The sequence below is a fragment of the Oncorhynchus gorbuscha genome, linkage group LG06 (assembly GCF_021184085.1).
Source record: "Oncorhynchus gorbuscha isolate QuinsamMale2020 ecotype Even-year linkage group LG06, OgorEven_v1.0, whole genome shotgun sequence".
Lineage (NCBI taxonomy): Eukaryota > Metazoa > Chordata > Actinopteri > Salmoniformes > Salmonidae > Oncorhynchus > Oncorhynchus gorbuscha.
This window is the reverse complement of record NC_060178.1, coordinates 81,731,285-81,750,100: the sequence shown is the minus strand read 5'-3', so window position 1 is coordinate 81,750,100 and position 18,816 is coordinate 81,731,285. Positions and strand designations below refer to the sequence as shown.

The following is an 18,816-nucleotide window of genomic DNA, read 5'->3' as shown; positions in this document are numbered from 1 at the left end:
TGAGGGGTGGTCGTTTGACTGCGGCTCCGTGGCGGATACAGGCGATGAGGCAGTGATCGCTGAGATCCTGGTTGAAGACAGCAGAGGTATATTTGGAGGGCCAGTTGGTCAGGATGACGTCTATGAGGGTGCCCTTGTTTACAGAGTTAGGGTTGTACCTGGTGGGTTCCTTGATGATTTGAGTGAGATTGAGGGCATCTAGCTTAGATAATACAGGTAACGAGTGGAGGACAGAGGAGCCTCTTAAAGAATAAGTTACAGGTCTGTGAGAGCCAGAAATCTTGCTTGTTTGTAGGTGACCAAGTACTTATTTTCCACCATAATTTGCAAATAAATTCATTAAAAATCCTACAATGTGATTTTCTGTATTTTCCCCCCCCTCATTTTGTCTGTTATAGTTGAAGTGTAGCTATGATGAAAATTACAGGCCTCTCTCATCTTTTTAAGTGTGAGAACTTGCACAATTGGTGGCTGACTAAATAATTTTTTGTCCCTGTGTGTGTGTGTATATGTATATATATATCTATATATCTCTCTCTCTACCAGCACATTTTTTTTGCTAATTTATATATATAAAAAAACAACTACAATATGACATTTACATAAGTATTCAGACCCTCTACTCAGTACTTTGAAGCACCTTTGGCAGTGATTACAGCCTTAAGTCTTGTATGACGCTACAAGCTTGACACCTTTTATATGGGAGTTCCTCCCATTTTTATCTGCAGCTCCTCAAGCTTTGTTCGGTTGGATGAGGAGTGTTGCTGCGCAGCTATCTTCAGGTCTCTCCAGAGATGTTCAAATCTGGGCTCTGGCTGGGCCACTCAAGGGCATTCCCGAGACTTGTCCCGAAGCCACTCCTGCGTTGTCTTGGCTGTGTGCTTAGCCTTGTTGTCCTGTTGGAATGTGAACTTTCGCCCCAGTCTGAGGTCCTGAGTGCTCTGGAGCAGGTTTTCATCAAGGATCTCTCTGTACTTTGCTCCGTTCATCTTTGCCTCAACTCTGACTAGTTTTCCAGTCCCTGCCGCTGAAAAACATCCCCACAGCATGATGCTGCCACCTCCATTATTCATAGTGGGGATGGGGCCAGATTTCCTCCAGAAGTGATGCTTGGCATTCAGGCTAATGAGTTCAATCTTTGTTTCATCAGACCAGGGAATATTGTTTCTAATGGTCTGAGAGATTTTGGGTGACTTTTGGCGAACTCCAAGTGGGCTGTTATGTGCCTTTTACAGGGGAGTGGCGTCCGTCTGGCCACTCTACCATAAATGCCTGATTGGTGGATTGCTGCAGAGATGGTTGTCCTTCTGGAAGGTTCTCCACAGAGGAACTCTCAAGCTCTGTCAAGAGTGACCATCAGGTTCTTGGTCACCTCTCTGACCTCTTGGTCAGCGAGGTCACCACTTGTTCCTTCTCCCCCGATTGCTCAGTTTGGCTGGGCTGCCAGCTCTAGGCAGAGTTTTGGTGTTTCCAAACGTATTCCATTTAAGAATGATGGAGGCTACAGTGTTCTTGGACCTTCAATGAAGCAGACATTTTTTACTACCCTTTCCCAGATCAGTTGAATTTACCAAAGGTGGACTCCAATCAAGTTATAGAAACATCAAGGATTATCAATGGAAACAGGATGCACCTGCTCTCATAGTAAAGTTTCTGAATACTTATAAATAAGGTATTTCTGTTTTTAATACATTTGCAAAAAAATTACTTTCACTTTCATTATGGGGTATTGTGAGTAGATTGTATTTTTTTCCAACGTAATCCATTTTAAAATGCGTAACGTAACAATGTGGGAAAAAGTCAAGAGGTCTGAATACTTTCTGAATGCACTGTATACCACCTTCACTTATTTGCTTAACCAGAAACCAATTAACCAAATTGTCTATACAGACAGAGATTCAGTGAAACAAAATCACATTAATTGATTATAAAACAACTCGTGAAGTCACAGGCTTTTGGTCGGGAGTAGGCCTAGGCTACTAGGCGACTGCGAGTGTAGAGCAAAATAATCCATTAGTTAATCTCCATAACATGGCAAAATGTTCTAATAAATGAGCATACTAGACAAGGTGATAATGGGCAGCACTTACCTCAATTTAGGTAACAATTTCCCTGCCTAATTGTAGCCTAAACAATATCCAAATGGAGATTCGAGGGAAAACAAAAATCTGAGTCCCCACGCTTGTCTCACAGCATGATGGTACTGTCCTAATCAAGATGGTGCTGCATTTATAATCTAGTTGATCACACGCGGGTAGGCTATTGCTTCAAATGTATTACAACGAGTGGATGACTTTGGGAGTTTAAGTAAGCAACAATTTGATACATGCCTTGAATTGCATTTGCCTACTTTATCCCAATATTTCAGTCATTCAGGGATATTTATTTCCATATAAATGATTTCATGCATCCATCTAGTTGTGGTTAAGAAAAAAGTGGTGGGTCGGTCCATATATAGCCTAGATATCGTTCTATGTAGACTGTATGATAAACGAAAAAAAAGAGCGTTTCATAACGTAACGTCATTTTTTTAAATTCAAAAAGTCGACGATAAACTTTCACAAAACACTTCGAAATACTTTTGTAATGCAACTTTAGGTATTAGTACACGTTAATAAGCGATAAAATTCATCAGGAGGCGATGTAACTTCTATAGGTGTCGTCTGGAAAAAAACATGGCCGAGAGAGCTCGACCAAAACATCCGGTCGGAGAACGGAGGGAAGGAGTTCCCTTGAACCGGTTAGACCAAGAATCAATTGCGAATCAAATGACAAGACTCTAGACAACGTGTGGTAGCTGTAGGCGCTGAAACCTCTGTCTCATGTAATTCGGTTCACTTTGAACAATTCCTGGAAGTAAGCGCAAGGATATTTATTCTCATTTTCAGTGATCAGGTTTTCCTGCGCTATTCGATGAAACGCACGTTCTGTTATAGTCACAGCCGTAATTTAACCAGTTTTAGAAACGTCAGAGTGTTTGCTATCCACACATACTAATCATATGCATATACTATATTCCTGGCATGAGTAGCAGGGCGCTGAAATGTTGCGCGATTTTTAACAGAATGTTCGAAAAAGTAGAGGGTCGACTTAACAGGTTAACAGCGAGTGAGTTTCAATATTACGATATTAGCTAAAAATGCCAACATCGGTATCGGCCCGATATCTAGTTGAAAGCCGACGTTTAAAAAGCTTTTTTTTTTGTTGACCCAAAAAATTCTGGGTCGATTTTCCTCTGGTTTTTGCCTGCCATATCAGTTCTGTTATACTCACATACATTATTTGAACAGTTGTAGAAACCGCAGAGTGTTCTATCCAATGTTACCAAGTTTTTGCATATCCTAGCTTCTGGGCTTGAATAACAGTGGTAGGCCCTAGTGGTAGGCTATGCGAATAGATTGGTGAAGTGACATGCCTTGCAAAGTTTAGAACCTGTAGGAGGATGGTTAACAGGCTAACCTAGCAACCATCAAGAGTTTAAGAGCTTAGTGCATGCCAATGCCGCCTCGGCATTACGGCTATGTTTCATACTAAGCCGTAGGCAGAACTTTACCGAAATGATTACTAGGTTGGTTGTTTGGTGGAAATACAAACTTTTGCTTTGATACTGTCAATACCTTTCAGATATAAAGAAAATGCAGAAAAAAGTTGATTGTGTAATAAAGTTTGTGGAAAAATGTCTTAGTATGAAAGGGATAATATTGTTATGGGTCAACATGATTGTTTCTTTGTTCTGTTGTACTCTAGTCCTAGCATCACACCTGAAGTTTATTGCCATTGTCTTATGTTAAGTAAGATGCTAACTTAGCCTAATCTACAAAAGACAGTACGAGTCAAAACCGGACCCCTTTCTCCAATATGCACGTTTTAAAGATCTAGGCTAGCGTGCTATACCAGACCTAAACGCCTTCATCTATGTATATTCTCCCCCTTTTAAAAACTGAGCCAGCAGAGATGTTGTACAAGGTAACCATGTCAAATGGCTTGGAATGTTTGACATTCCCTTTTACCCCTAGCCATGTTGGTTAGTGTGTCCTCTTGGGGTCCCTCATTTAGAGACTGAGTCAGTACCAGTAGTTTGTGAGGTTAATTAATTTGGCAGCTGTTTGAACAAGTCTTCCTTGAGGATCTGTGACTTCGACTGGTCTTAATTATGCTTGTATAGTTGTTTAGGCAACCTTTGTTAGGCCACAGGAAAATGCCTAGGTTAAGCTAAATGTAGGCTAGTTTTGGTTGTCTTCAGTTTTCAAGCTAATACCTTTTGGGTAATATTATGTTCAAGGTAGAAGGTAGACACTAAACTTCACTATGTTATAGCCTAAATAATGAAATGGACTTAGTGATGATCAAATAGCCTAGCTCACAGACCAAACTAGCACATCACGCTAACCATGCGGTATACCAGGGTATTTAGAAATAGCCACGGGATGGTTTTTCAATAGCGTTTAAACTATTTTGTTTATTTTAAATTTCCAATGCATTTTTATATTTGTAGATACTTGTGCAATACGTTAGATAAATCAGATCGCGTTCTTCATTTTCACCTGTAATATTATTTTACATTATGAAGCTTACCGTAGTTCCCCAGAACAGTTGAGCCAGTTACATGTTTGTTTGTAAATAGTACAATGGGAGAAGGCGGGAGCAGGTGAGTCCAGCTGTGTATTGACGGTTTGTGTTTTATATTGAAAGTCAAGTGTCTTTTTGCAGTGATCAGGGATGTGCAACTATAGTTTTCCTTCACAAGAAATACATTAGTGCAACACAGTCGACAGAAAATAGCTTCATTTTCAACAGTAAATAAGCTTACAAAAAGCAAGGTATTTTTTTATTGTTGCAAAGAACGATGCATGTCCATATTTCTAATGTTTCATAAAAATAATGTAACCAGTTACTTTTTTAAATGTTTTGCGGAAAGTCAATCTTGCATTTTACCAGGCTGGCTACACTGAGAAAAGTAGCTAAACCAGTCAGAGTGCTGTCTTTTGATAGAATGCCCATTTGTGAATTCTCATCTGAGTGGAGAAGTGCAACTGAAGCACAAAATGAGTTTGATGCTGAGATTAAATTAAAATAAGAAGCATTTTAGATCTGCATTTAAAAAACGCAACACGATATTTCTTAAGCATGAAAATCGAATAATTCTGCTTTAGGGCGACCCTTAACAAGCATGTTAAACATATCTAAGTAAGTGGCTGAATTAATAAGCTCACGGGGCATCATATTGTGTTAGCTTTGACATGTTTGAGAAGTCAACGCCTGTTAGATGAGTAATATGTGCAGCTGCCACTGCAGCTTGATTCCCTTGCATTTTTGCCCCTCTCCTCTCAATTCTAGGCCCGTCCGCTCCTCCCCTATCTTCTGAGAGCAGGCAGGCCCATTGCCCAGACTCCACACAGACTGTGTGTATATAGTACTGCTCTTCCTTCAGACAAGCATGCATCAAACTTTGTTCATTTGCACAATGTCATTCACATTCGCTTGTAAATGTCCAAACTCACCCAAAATTTGGTAGTGACTACCTACAGTGACTTTTTCCACATTGTTACGTTACAGCCTTATTCTAAAACACATTTTCCTCAGCAATCTACACACACTAACCCATAATGATAAAGTGAAACCAGGGTTTTAGATTTTTTTCCAAATGTATTAAAAAATAAACTCAGCACAAAAAGAAAAGTTGCTTTTTCAGGACCCTGTCTTTTCAAAGATAATTCGAAAAATCCAAATACAGATCTTCATTGTAAAGGGTTTAAACACTGCTTCCCATGCTTGTTCAATGAACCATAAAAAATGTATGAACATGCACCTGTGGAACGGTCGTTAAGACATTAACAGCTTAAGACTGTCATTCAGGTCAGTTTTGAAAACTTAGGACACTCAAGAGGCCTTTCTACTGACTCTGAAAAACACCAAATGAAAGATGCCCAGGGTCTCTCCCTCATGTGGTACCCTTCCTGCAGGCTCATCCTGACATCACCCTCCAGCATGACAATGCCACCAGCCATACTGCTCGTTCTGTGCATGATTTCCTGCAAGACAGGAATGTCCGTGTTCTGCCATGGCCAGTGAAGTGCCCAGATCTCAATCCCATTCAGCACGTCTGGGACCTGTTGGATCGGAGGGTGAGGGCTAAGGCCATTCCCCCCCACAAATGTCTGGGACCTTGCAGTTGCCTTTGTGGAAAAGTGGGGTAACATCTCACAGCAAAAACTGGCAACTGGTGCAGTCCATGAGGAGGAGATGCACTGCAGTACTTAATTCAGCTTGTGGCCACACCAGATACTGCTACTTTTGATTTCGACACATTATTCGATTTCTGTTCGTCACATGTCTGTGGAACTTGTTCAGTTTGTCTGTAGTTGAATCTTATGTTCATACAAATATTTACACATGTTAAGTTTGCTGAAAATAAACGCAGTTGACAGCGAGAGGACGTTTCTTTTTTGGCTGAGTTTGTATACCTTATTTACGTAAGTATTCAGACCCTTTTGTTATGAGACTCAATTGAGCTCAGGTGCATCCTGTTTCCATTGATCATCCTTGATGTTTCTACGACTTGAGACCACCTGTGGTAAATTCAATTGATTGGACATGATTTGGAAAGGCACACACCTGTCTATATACGGTCCCACAGTTGACGGTGCATGTCAGAAGCAAAAACAAGCCATAAGGTTTAAGGAATTGTCCGTAGAGCTCCGAGGCAGGGTTGTGTTGAATCACAGATCTGGGGAACTGTACCGAAAAATGTCTGCAGCATTGAAGGTCCCAAAGCACACAGTGGCCTCTATCATTCTTAATTGGAAGAAGTTTGGAACCACCAAGACTCTCCCTAGAGCTGGCCACCCAGCCAAACTGAGCAATCGGAGGAGAAGGAACCCGATGGTCACTCTGAAAGAGCCACAGAGTTCCTCTGTGGAGATGGTTTTCCTTCTGGAAGGTTCTCCCATCTCTGCAGCACTCCACCAATCAGGCCTTCACGGTAGTGGCCAGACAGAAGCCACTCCTCAGTAAAAGGGACATGACAATCAGCTTGGAGTTTGCCGAAAGGCACCTGAAGGACTCTCAGACCATGAGAAACCGCATGGTCGTGGCCCTCCTCGACCTGATTCCACTACTGCCCTCATGGAACTTCACTGGACTTCATTCAAACTGGAAACCATATATCCTGTGGCTGCATTTATTGTAGCTGGGGACTTTAACAAAGCACATTTGAGGAAAAGGCGACCTAAATTCTATCAACTTATTGACTATAGTGCTCGCCTGGAAAAACACTGTTGACCATTGTTATTCTGACTTCCGGGATGCATACAAGGCCCTCCCCCGCCCTCCTTTTTGCAAATCTGACCATGACTCCATTTTGCTCCTCCCTTCCTATAGGCAGAAACTCAAACAGGATGTAACCGTGCAAAGGACCATTCAATGCTGATCTGACCAATCAGAATCCACACTTCAAGATTGTTTTGATCACGCGGGCTGGGATATGTTCCGGGTAGCTTCATAGAATAATATCGATGTGTATATACCGAGACAGTTACTGAATTCATCAAGAAGTGTATTGGAGATGTTGTTCCCACTGTGACTATTGCAACCTACCCTAACCAGAAACCGTGCATACAGTTGAAGTCGGAAGTTTACATACACCTTAGCCGAAGACATTTAACTCAGTTTTTCACAATTCCTGACATGTAATCCTAGTAAAAATGTCCTGTTTCAGTTAGGATCACCACTTTATTTGAAGATTATGATTTATTTCAACTTTTATATCTTTCATCACATTCCCAGTGGGTCACAAGTTTACATACACTCAATTAGTATTTGGTAGCATTGCCTTTATATTGTTTGACTTGGGTCAAAAGTTTAAGGTATCCTTCCAGAAGCTTCCCACAATAAGTTGGGTGAATTTTAGCCCATTCCTCCTGACAGGGCTGGTGTAACTGATTCAGGTTTAAAGGCCTCCTTGCTCGCACACACTTCATCAGTTCTGCCAACAAGTTTTCCATAGGATTGAGGTCAGGGCTTTGTGGTGGCCACTCCAATACCTTGACTTTGTTGTCCTAGAGCCATTTTGTCACAACTTTGGAAGTATGCTTGGGGTCATTGTTCATTTGGAAGACCCATTTGCGACCAAGCTTTAACTTCATGACTCATGTATTGAGATGTTGCTTCAATGTATCCACATAATTTTCCTTCCTCATGTTGCCATCTATTTTGTGAAGTGCACCATTCCCTCCTGCAGCAAAGCACCCCCACAACCTGATGCTGCCACCCCCTTGCTTCAAAGTTGCGATGGTGTTCTTCTCCTTGCAAGCTTCCCCATTTTTTCCTCCAAACATAACGATGGTCGTTATGGCCAAAAAGTTATATTCTTGTTTCATCAGACCCAAGGACATTTCTCCAAAAAGTATGATATTTGTCCTCATGTGCAGTTGGAAACCGTAGTCTGGCTTTTTTATGTGGATTTTGCTGAGCGGTGTCTTTCAGGTTATGTCGATATAGAACTTGTTTTATTGTGGATATAGATACTTTTGTACCGGTTTCCTCCAGTATCTTCACAAAGTCCTTTGCTGTTTTTCTGTGATTGATATGCACTTTTCGCACCAAAGTAAGTTTGTCTCTAGGAGACAGAACGTGTCTCCTTACTGAGCGGTATGACTTCTGTGTGGCCCCATGGTGTTTATACTTGCGTACTATTGTTTGTACAGATGAACGTGGTACCTTCAGGCGTTTGGAAATTGCTCCCAAGGATGGACCAGACTTGTGGAGGTCTACAACTTTCTTTCTGAGGTCATGGCTGATTTCTTTAAATTCTCTTGTGATGTCAAGCAAAGAGGCACTGAGTTTGAAGGTAGGCCTTGAAATACATCCACAGGCACACCTCCAATAGGCTAATTGATATAATTTGAGACCAATCAGAAGCTTCTTTAGCCATCACAATATTTTCTGGAATTTTCCAAGCTGTTTAAAGGCACAGTCAACTTAATGTATGTAAACTTCTGACCCACTGGAATTGTGATACAGTTAATTATAGTGAAATAATTTGTCTGTAAACAATTGTTGGGAAAATTACTTGTTTCATGCACAAAGTAGATGTCCTAACCGACATGTTAAACTATAGTTTTGGCAAGACATTTGTGGAGTGGTTGAAAAATTAGTTTTAATAACTCCAACCTAAGTGTATGTAAACTTCTGACTTCAACTGTAGATGGCAGCATTCACGTAAACCTGAAAGCGCGACCCACCACATTTAACCATGGTGAGGTGACTAGGAATATGATAGGATACAAACAGAGTAGTCATTCCCTCCAAGGCAATCAAACAGGCAAAGGTCAGTATAGAGACAATGTGGAGTTGCAATTCAACGGCTCAGACACGAGATGTATGTGGCAGGGTCTAAAGACAATCACGGACAACAAAAGGAAAACCAGCCACGTTGCGGACTTGGACAAGCTAAACACGTTCTTTGCCCGCTTTGAGGATAACACAGTGCCACCAACGTGGCCAGCTTCCAAGGACTGTGGGCTCTCCTTCTCCGTGGCCGATGTGAGTAAGACATTAAAACGTGTTAACCCTCGCAAGGCTGCCGTCCCAGATGGCATCCCTAGCAGCATCCTCAGAGCAAGCGCAGACCAGCTGGCAGGTTTGTGTACGGGCATGTTCGATCTCTCCTTGTCCCCTATCTGCTGTCCCCACATGCTTCAAGATGTCTACATTGTTCCTGTACCCAAGAAGGCAAAGATAACTTAACTAAATGACTACCGCCCCATAGCACTCACTTCTGTCATCATGAAGTGCTTTGAGAGACTAGTCAAGGATCATATCACCGCACCCTAGACCCATTTCAATTTGCTTACCGCCCCAATAGGTCCACAGATGATACAATCATGATACTGCACACTGCCCTATCCAATCTGGACAAGAGGAATACCTATGTAAGAATGTTGTTAATTGACTACAGCTCAGCATTCAACACCATAGTACCCTCGAAGCTCATCATTAAGCTCGAGGCCCTGTGTCTGCACCACGCCCTGTACAATTTGGTCCTGGGCTTCCTGCCCTAGGTGGCTCTTAATTCCTTTGACTTGGTATTTGTTGTGAAGTTTGTTAGATATTGCTGCACTGTCGAACTAGAAGCGCAAGCGTTTCGCTACACCCGCAATAACATCTGCAAAACACTTGTATGTGACCAATAAAATGTGATTTGATCTGGCAGCATCATGCTGTTGGGATATTTTTCAGCGGCGTGGACTGGAAGACTTGTCAGGATCAAGACAAAGATTATCAGAGCAAAGTACAGAGATCCTTGATGAAAACCTGCTCAGAGCACTCAGGACCTCAGACTGGGGCGAAGGTTCACCTTCCAACAGGACAATGACCCTAAGCATACAGCAAAGACTCTTCGGGACAAACCGCTGAATGTCCTTGAGTGGCCTAGCCACAGCCCGGACTTGAACCCAATCACACATCTCTGAGACCTGAAAATAGTTGTGCAGCGACGCTCCCCGTCCAACCTGACAGAGGTTGAGAGGATCTGCAGAGAAGAATGGGAGAAACTACCCAAATCCAGGTGTGCCAAGCTTCTACCGTCAATCCCAAGAAGACTCGAGGCTGTAATCGCTGCCGAAGGTGCTTCAACAAAGTACAGAGTAAAGGGTCTGAATACTTACGTTAATTAAATAGTTCCGTTTTTTTGTTTTTATACATTTGCAAACATTTCAAAAACCTTGTTTTTGCTATGTCATTATTGGGTGTTGTGTTTAGCTTGATGACGGGGAGAAAACACTTTAAACCCCACAAGGGGTCTGAATACTTTCCCAATGCACTGTATGTATAACTTTGAGATGGATTCCCTGTCTTTGCAATTAGTTTATTTTTGTTTGCGTGTACGTTAGCATTTTTTTGCTAGCAGACTCCATGGAAATTCGCTATTACGTGTGCTAATTTATTTAGCGTTCTGGTAATCAATGCCCAATTTGGCTTTTTTTGTGGGGGGGGGTTTTGGCGCCCCCTTGTGTACTAAGCCAGTAACCCCGGTGTGATTGAAGGACGGAATGAGGATATGAAAATCTGGATACCGCCCCATCCTAGTCGAGTTGCAATCAAAAAATTGTGAAAAGGCGCAGCGTGCACATAGGCTACCGTGTTAAGTGAACGATTGAAAGATCGAACGGTTGCAAGATCGAATCCCCGAACTGACAAGGTTAAAATCTGTCATTCTGCTCCTGAACCAAGGCAGTTAACTCACTGTTCCTAGGCAAATAAGAACTTGAAAATAAGAATTTGTTCTGAACTGACTTGCCTAGTTAAAGGAAGGAATGTGCAAGTGTCCGCAGTCTGTCCAACTCTGCTCTCTTCAAACTGTATAGCCTATTGGCTGATATAGACTATACCGATAACTTAATATAATGGGCCACATAAGAATCCTAGGTAATTTAATATTTCTTCAGTTATTTGTGTGCATTTTGATGTTGCCTATTGGGTGCAAAATAGCTGGCACCATGGCTGGCAAGTGAGCTGTCACATTCGCCTAAAATAACATTGCGGGACTGGGGGGAAGCGGTCGGACAGAAAGCCAGCAGGAGCGGGCGGGTACGGCATGAACAGCTGCGGTTTTGGGCGGCAGCGGGATGAAGAAATCTGTCATGCGCAAGACCTCTTAATGGGTTCCTTGTGTTGGGTGTGCTCTGGGGGTGAATAACGGTAACAGGAAGAGCAGGTTAGGCTAGCTGACATTGTATTTTGGAGCAGCTGATTGACCTATCTTGTCGGGACATTGGAATAGGCCTAGTCTATAATGAACACACTAGAGGCTTGTGTGCTCCTCTGTCTGGCCAAAGGATCATTGAAACCATGAGTTTCAGGCCAGGACAAACATTCTATGAAACCAGTGTAGGTTTTATCCACACATCAGACGGCCAAGGTTGTATTGTCCGGGTGTGTGTGTCTGTGCCTCCATCCCAAGAATACCAGTTTACAGTTCAGTTATCATTAGGCTAGGTTTGTTGTTGACATAGCATAATGTGTTATTGTGAACAGGAAAATGTACATTTCCAAAGAACTCAACCACAATGTAATATTTTTATCAGTTAACCACACACAGTCAACAAGAAAGGCACATGTGGACCTATTAGCTTGCCTATTTCATTCTCTAGTTTACATTTTAGCATATCATTGTCTCCTCTATTTTATAATAATAATAATAATAATAAGTAGGCCAAATCACAGCCTTGCTACCATTCAAACATAAAATTCAGTTGGTTGTTGAAGCTGTAGGCCCAGAAAGTCCCAGTATTGATCTACTTTCCTTCACGTGAAGATGGGCAGGCCTTTGTCATAAAGACAACCTGCAATAGTTATGAAAGTTATATCAATGGTAAAGGATGATCTAAACATTGATGGATTTGAAGGACTCCTTATTACCTTTTGAGTTCATAGCACCTAAGAATCACTAGGCTATTTAGCCTGTGTGTTAGGCTATTTAGGCTAACTCTATTTCTGTCCTGAAGTTATAAAACCTTGAACATTTCTGGAAGTTTACTTACCGGTAGAAGGTCTAGGCTACATTTGAATTTTAAATGAATGTAAACTATGGAAGCCTAGATTGAGTGTGCTCTTAAATGCAAATTGGAGTCCAGTTCACCATCACTGATTGCATTGTTTGCAATCAAAGTAAGCTACTTGTCCTTAAAATAGGCCTACATCAATAGAGATTTTTTATACCTGTTATGCTGTAGCTTATTATTCATATTCAATTAAGGTGGAGGGCTATTCCCTCACGACTTCTGTTAGTCTCACTATAGGTCTCTACTCCTGGGGTCGATGTGCATTTTACACAGGCAGCCCAATTCTGCTATTTTTCCACTAATTGGTATTTTGACCAATCACATAGCTCTTTTGCCCAAATGTGCAAAATCTCACAATTGGGCTGCCTCTGAAAACGAAGCCTAATTCAGAACTTTTGCCAATTATTTGCATATCTCATACCCATCCAATTTATACCACCTTTACACAAGCAGCCAAATTCTGATCATTTTTTTCACAAATTGTGATTTTATACAGTCAAATCAATCGATAATCATAGGCTACACCAGTGTGAATCTGCATCTCTGATATGGTTCATGTAAAACTGAAATTAGGCCTAGATATAGAAATAAAACATCTGATTTTGAGTTTAGGGTGGCTGTGTGAACACTGCATTTTCAAGAACACTATGGTTGTATGTTTTTGAAACAAGTCTTCTGGGGTTAATGTTAATATTTTTGAAACAGAGATGGTGTCAGGATAAGGCAGCATCCAAGTAGGTCATCATCCAGATAAAAGAACAGGCTAGTTTATTACATCAGAGAACTGGGTAGGAACTGAACAATATTTGCCAGACCACTGACTACCACTCTTAAGCCTAAATGCTTTACTTTTTGCTGGTTAAACCTTATTTAGTGAGTTGATTGTGGTCAAGTATGGTCTTTCAGTTAGCCTGTTTATTACATATGTTTAACAGTAGCTAGGTGTCCATCCAGTTGGCGACAGATTTTAATGCAACTAATGTTGGCACGTGCGCTGAAAAAATTTGTTTACAGATAACAACCTCATCATGTAGGCTATGGATAAGAGCGAGATTCTTTTTGTTAGTTAAATGGCAGCCAAGCATCCATCTTCATGTCACCAGAACAGAACCCTCGATATTTATTGGAAAGGAGCCTCAAGCTCATCACAGTGTGCATTTTTGTAGCCTTATAAACTGCATGCTTTCCCAAGTCGTAGTGGGATAACAACAAACAAATTGTCTATCAACATTTAAAAAATTGTACTGACATTCCCTGTTTCCATCAACTCGGTTGTGATGATTTTTTTTATTTTTTTCATGCGTCAGGTAATTCATCCACGTTAAATGGTTGGATGGAAACCTGGTTAGTCACTCAACATTTTAAAGTGGCAATCAGCAGTTGAAACAATAAAGCATTTCCCTGCCCCCATTTTGGTAAAAAGTTGAGGCATGGGGCTGGAGACGTGACCACTCTCAAATTAAAAGACAGAGGTATTGACTCAAGGACTGACCATCCATGATATCAAATGATAGTTTTAACCATATTTTGAGGTTATATAGTGTTTGTTTAAATGTTCTTTGTTTACAAACATTTGATTAAACAAGCTTATATTTTGCATTCTGATTGACTGTTCTTGTCTACTTGCAGTGTTTTAGGTTTTGTGTGCACCCTAGGAATAAAGCTGCTACTTCGGCAAAAGCTAATGGCAATACGAATAAACCAATAAAAAGACAAGTTATATTTTTCAAGAATCAAGTGGTACATCATTCATTTTATAAGCCCCAAAATGGATGTACAGTGGGACAAAAAAGTATTTAGTCAGCCACCAATTGTGCAAGTTCTCCCACTTAAAAAGATGAGGCCTGTAGTTTTCATCATAGGTACGCTTCAACTATGACAGACAAAATGAGAAAAAAAATCCAGAAAATCTCGTTGTAGGATTTTTTAATGAATTTATTTGCACATTATGGTGGAAAATACGTATTTGGTCACCTACAAACAAGCAAGATTTCTGGCTCTCACAGACCTGTAAGAGAGGCTCCTCTGTCCTCCACTCGTTACCTGTATTAATGGCACCTGTTTGAACTTGTTATCAGTATAAAAGACACCTGTCCACAACTTCAAACAGTCACACTCCAAACTCCACTATGGCCAAGACCAAAGAGCTGTCAAAGGACACCAGAAACAAAATTGTAGACCTGCACCAGGCTGGGAAGTCTGGCTGAATCTGCAATAGGTAAGCAGCTTGGTTTGAAGAAATCAACTGTGGGAGTAATTATTAGGAAATGGAAGACATACAAGACCACTGATAACCTCCCTCGATCTGGGGCTCCACGTAAGATCTCACCCGGTGGGGTCAAAATGATCACAAGAACGGTGAGCAAAAATCACAGAACCACACGGGGGGACCTAGTGAATGACCTACAGAGAGCTGGGACCAAAGTAACAAAGCCTACCATCAGTAACACACTACGCCGCCAGGGACTCAAATCCTGCAGTGCCAGACGTGTCCCCCTGCTTAAGCCAGTACATGTCCAGGCCCCTCTGATGTTTTCTAGAGAGCATTTGGATGATCCAGAAGAAGATCGGGAGAATGTCAGATGAAACCAAAATATAACTTTTTGGTAAAAACACAACTTGTCATGTTTGGAGGACAAAGAATGCTGAGTTGCATATCCAAAGAACACCATACCTACTGTGAAGCATGGGGGTGGAAACATCATGCTTTGGGGCTGTTTTTCTGCAAAGGGACCAGGACGACTGATCCGTGTAAAGGAAAGAATGAATGGGGCCATGTGTTGTGAGATTTTGAGTGAAAACCTCCTTCCATCAGCAAGGGCATTGAAGATAAAACGTGGCTGGGTCTTTCAGCATGACAATGATCCCAAACACACCACCTGGGCAACAAAGGAGTGGCTTCGTAAGAAGCATTTCAAGGTCCTGGAGTGGCCTAGCCAGTCTCCAGATCTCAACCCTATAGAACATTTTTGGAGTGAGTTGAAAGTCCGTGTTGCCCAGCAACAGCCCCAAAACATCACTGCTCTAGAGGAGATCTGCATGGAGGAATGGGCCAAAATACCAGCAACAGTGTGTGAAAACCTTGTGAAGACTTACAGAAAACATTTGACCTCTGTCATTGCCAACAAAGGGTATATAACAAAGTATTGAGCAACCTTTGTTATTGACCAAATACTTATTTTCCACCATAATTTGAAAATAAATTCATAAAAAATCCTACGTGATTTTCTCAATCTTTTTCCTCATTTTGTCTGTCATAGTTGTAGTGTACCAATGATTAAAATTACAGGCCTAATCTTTTTAAGTGGGAGAACTTGCACAATTGGTGGCTGACTAAATACTTTTTTGCCCCACTGTACAGTTGCAACTGCAGCTTGCCCCTTTTTAATTGGGTTCATAGGTTTCTGGAAAGTGTTTTTTTGTTTTTATCAATGATACTGTTCCATCACATTATCAGGATGGGACAAATAGTAGGCCATTGAAAACCATATTTTATCTCATTTGTTCACACTGAATGCTTTACTATGTCCATGTCAACTATACAACCAGTCTAATATGTTTGTTTTGTCTTTTTCAGCCATTTTTTCAGCTGCTAAAACTACGAAAGCTGGGCCTGAGTGACAACGAGATCCAAAGACTTCCTCCAGAAATTGCAAACTTCATGCAGCTGGTAGAACTTGATGTCTCTCGTAATGGTGAGAAGAGAGAACCACTGGTCATAAACACTGCTGGAAGGATCTTCAACCCCACCAAATAAACTCACATTGATTCAACCACGGGTGCTATGAATGAACAAACATTTTAAAACTGCTGATATTTTGTTTACAATCAATCAATCAAATGTATTTTTAAAGCCCTTTTTACATCAGCAGATGTCACAAAGTGCTATACAGAAACCCAGCCTAGAACCACAAACAGCAAGCAATGCAGATGTAGAAGCACAGTGGCTAGGAAAAACTCCCTAGAAATGCAGGAACCTAGGAAGAAACCTAGACCTTGGTTATAAGATGTTATTACTATGATAGGCCTGTATGTTGGAAAATGTAGCGAGTAAGTGCTAGACAAGTAATAGAAGTAGCTCAAACCTCCAGTCATGCTCAGCACTATCCATCCTCTCGCTTTCACTGTACACATCAAACATATTTTCAGAGCCATAATGGTGTGGTTTCTCTCATAACGTCTGGACTAAAAGGGTTAACATTCCTCAAAGAAAGCTGCCATCACAGAGCAAGACCAAATCCAGAATGCTTCCCAGCAGGACCAAATCACACGCAACTCTCCATGGTTGGCACAACGACCATGATAATTTAGTGGCGATTCAAATGATTTTAAATAGACAGTTCTCCTTCATGTATGTTTTATGTCTATCTGTTTACATTGTCTGGATCAGTAGCTTTTAGTGTAATGTCTAGTTGGATGGACTTTCTGAACTATTTTTTAATCTTGATTGAGGGATGTCATAGTTAATGATTTTATAGTTTGGTCAAGAAAGCTCGTCTTCACAACTTGTCTTCATTTTATGTCCAATGTTTGATACTCAATACCAGTGGTTCCCAAACTTTTTATAGTCCCGTACATTCAACCTCCAGCTGCGTACCCCCTCTAGCACCAGCGTCGGCCGACTCTGAAATGTTTTTGCCATCATTGTAAGCCTGCCCACACACACTATACAATATATTTATTAAACATAAGAATGAGTGTTTTTTTCACAACCTGGCTCGTGGGGAGTGACAAAGAGCTCTTATAGGACCAGGGCACAAATAATAATATAATTCTAATCAATAATTTCTCTTTATTTAACCATCTTGCATATAAAACCATAATTGTTCATCGAAAATTATTGTGAATCACTCACCACAGGTTAATGAGAAGGGTGTGCTTGAAAGGATGCACATAAATCTGCAATTTTGGGTTGTATTGGAGAGAGTCTGTCTTAAATCATTTTCCACACACAGTCTGTGCCTGTATTTAGTGTTCATGCTAGTGAGGGTCAAGAATCCAGTCTCACATAGGTGCGTGGTTGCAAAGGGCATCACTGTCTGAATAGCGCGATTTGCCAAGGAAAGATATTCTGAGCGCAGCCCAATCCAGAAATCTGGCAGTGACTTCTGATTAAATTCAATTTTCACAGAACCACTTGTTGCAATTTTGATGAGGCTTTCTTGTTCAGATATTGGTAAGTGGACTGGAGGCAGGGTATGAAAGGGATAACGAATCCAGTTGTTTGTGTCATCTGTTTCAGGAAAGTACAGTGAGGGGGGGAAAGTATTTGATCCCCTGCTGATTTTGTACTTTTGCCCACTGACAAAGAAATGATCAGTCTGTAATTTTAATGGTAGGTTTATTTGAACAGTGAGAGAGAGACTATCAACAAAAAAATCCAGAAAAACGCATGTCAAAAACGTTAGAAATTCATTAGCATTTTAATGAGGGAAATATGTATTTGACCCCTCTGCAAAACATGACTTAGTACTTGGTGGCAAAACCCCTGTTGGCAATCAGAGGTCAGATGTTTCTTGTAGTTGGCCACCAGGTTTGCTCACATCTCAGGAGGGATTTTGTCCCACTCCTCCTTGCAGATCTTCCAAGTCATTAAGGTTTCGAGGGTGACGTTTGGCAACCCGAACCTTCAGCTCCCTCCACAGATTTTCTTTGGGATTAAGGTCTGGAGACTGGCTAGGCCACTCCAGGACCTTAACTTCTTGCGTCGAGCCATCCCGGATCCGGGATCGTGAATACAGCCTCAAGCTCATTACCATAACGCAACGTTAACTATTAATGAAAATCGCAAATTAAATGAAATGAATCTATTTGCTCTCAAGCTTAGCCTTTTGTTAACAACACTGTCATCTCAGATTTTCAAAATATGCTTCTCAACCATGGCAAACTAGCATTTAGCGTTTAGCATTTAGCATTTTGCGTTAGCATTAGTAGGCAACATTTCACAAAAACCAGCAAAAACATTCAATAAATCATTTACCTTTGAAGAACTTCGGATGTTTTCAATGAGGAGACTCAGTTAGATAGCAAATGTTCAGTTGTCCTGAAAGATTAGTTGTGCAGGAGAAATTGGTCCGTTTTCTGCGTCATGTGTTTGGCTACCAAAAAAAATAAATTCATTCATCCAAACGCCAAACTTTCTTTCCAAAGCTGGCAATTACATGCATAGTCGAGCATCTTTTTGTGACAAAATATTGCGCTTAAAACAGGCACGTTTTTTTTATCCAATAATGAAATAGCGCCCCCCCTAGCT

General features: G+C 41.1%; 1 protein-coding gene across 3 annotated transcripts in view; it reads left to right on the top strand.

Moving 5' to 3' along the window:
• Positions 1-18,816, top strand: part of LOC124038405 (leucine-rich repeat-containing protein 1-like) — a 72,959-nt gene that overhangs the window by 14,483 nt on the left and 39,660 nt on the right. For all 3 annotated transcript variants that reach the window (XM_046354254.1, XM_046354256.1, XM_046354255.1), the window contains exon 2: positions 16,141-16,258. In XM_046354254.1, the coding sequence (XP_046210210.1) occupies positions 16,141-16,258 (118 nt within the window). The remainder of the gene's footprint in view (positions 1-16,140; positions 16,259-18,816) is intronic.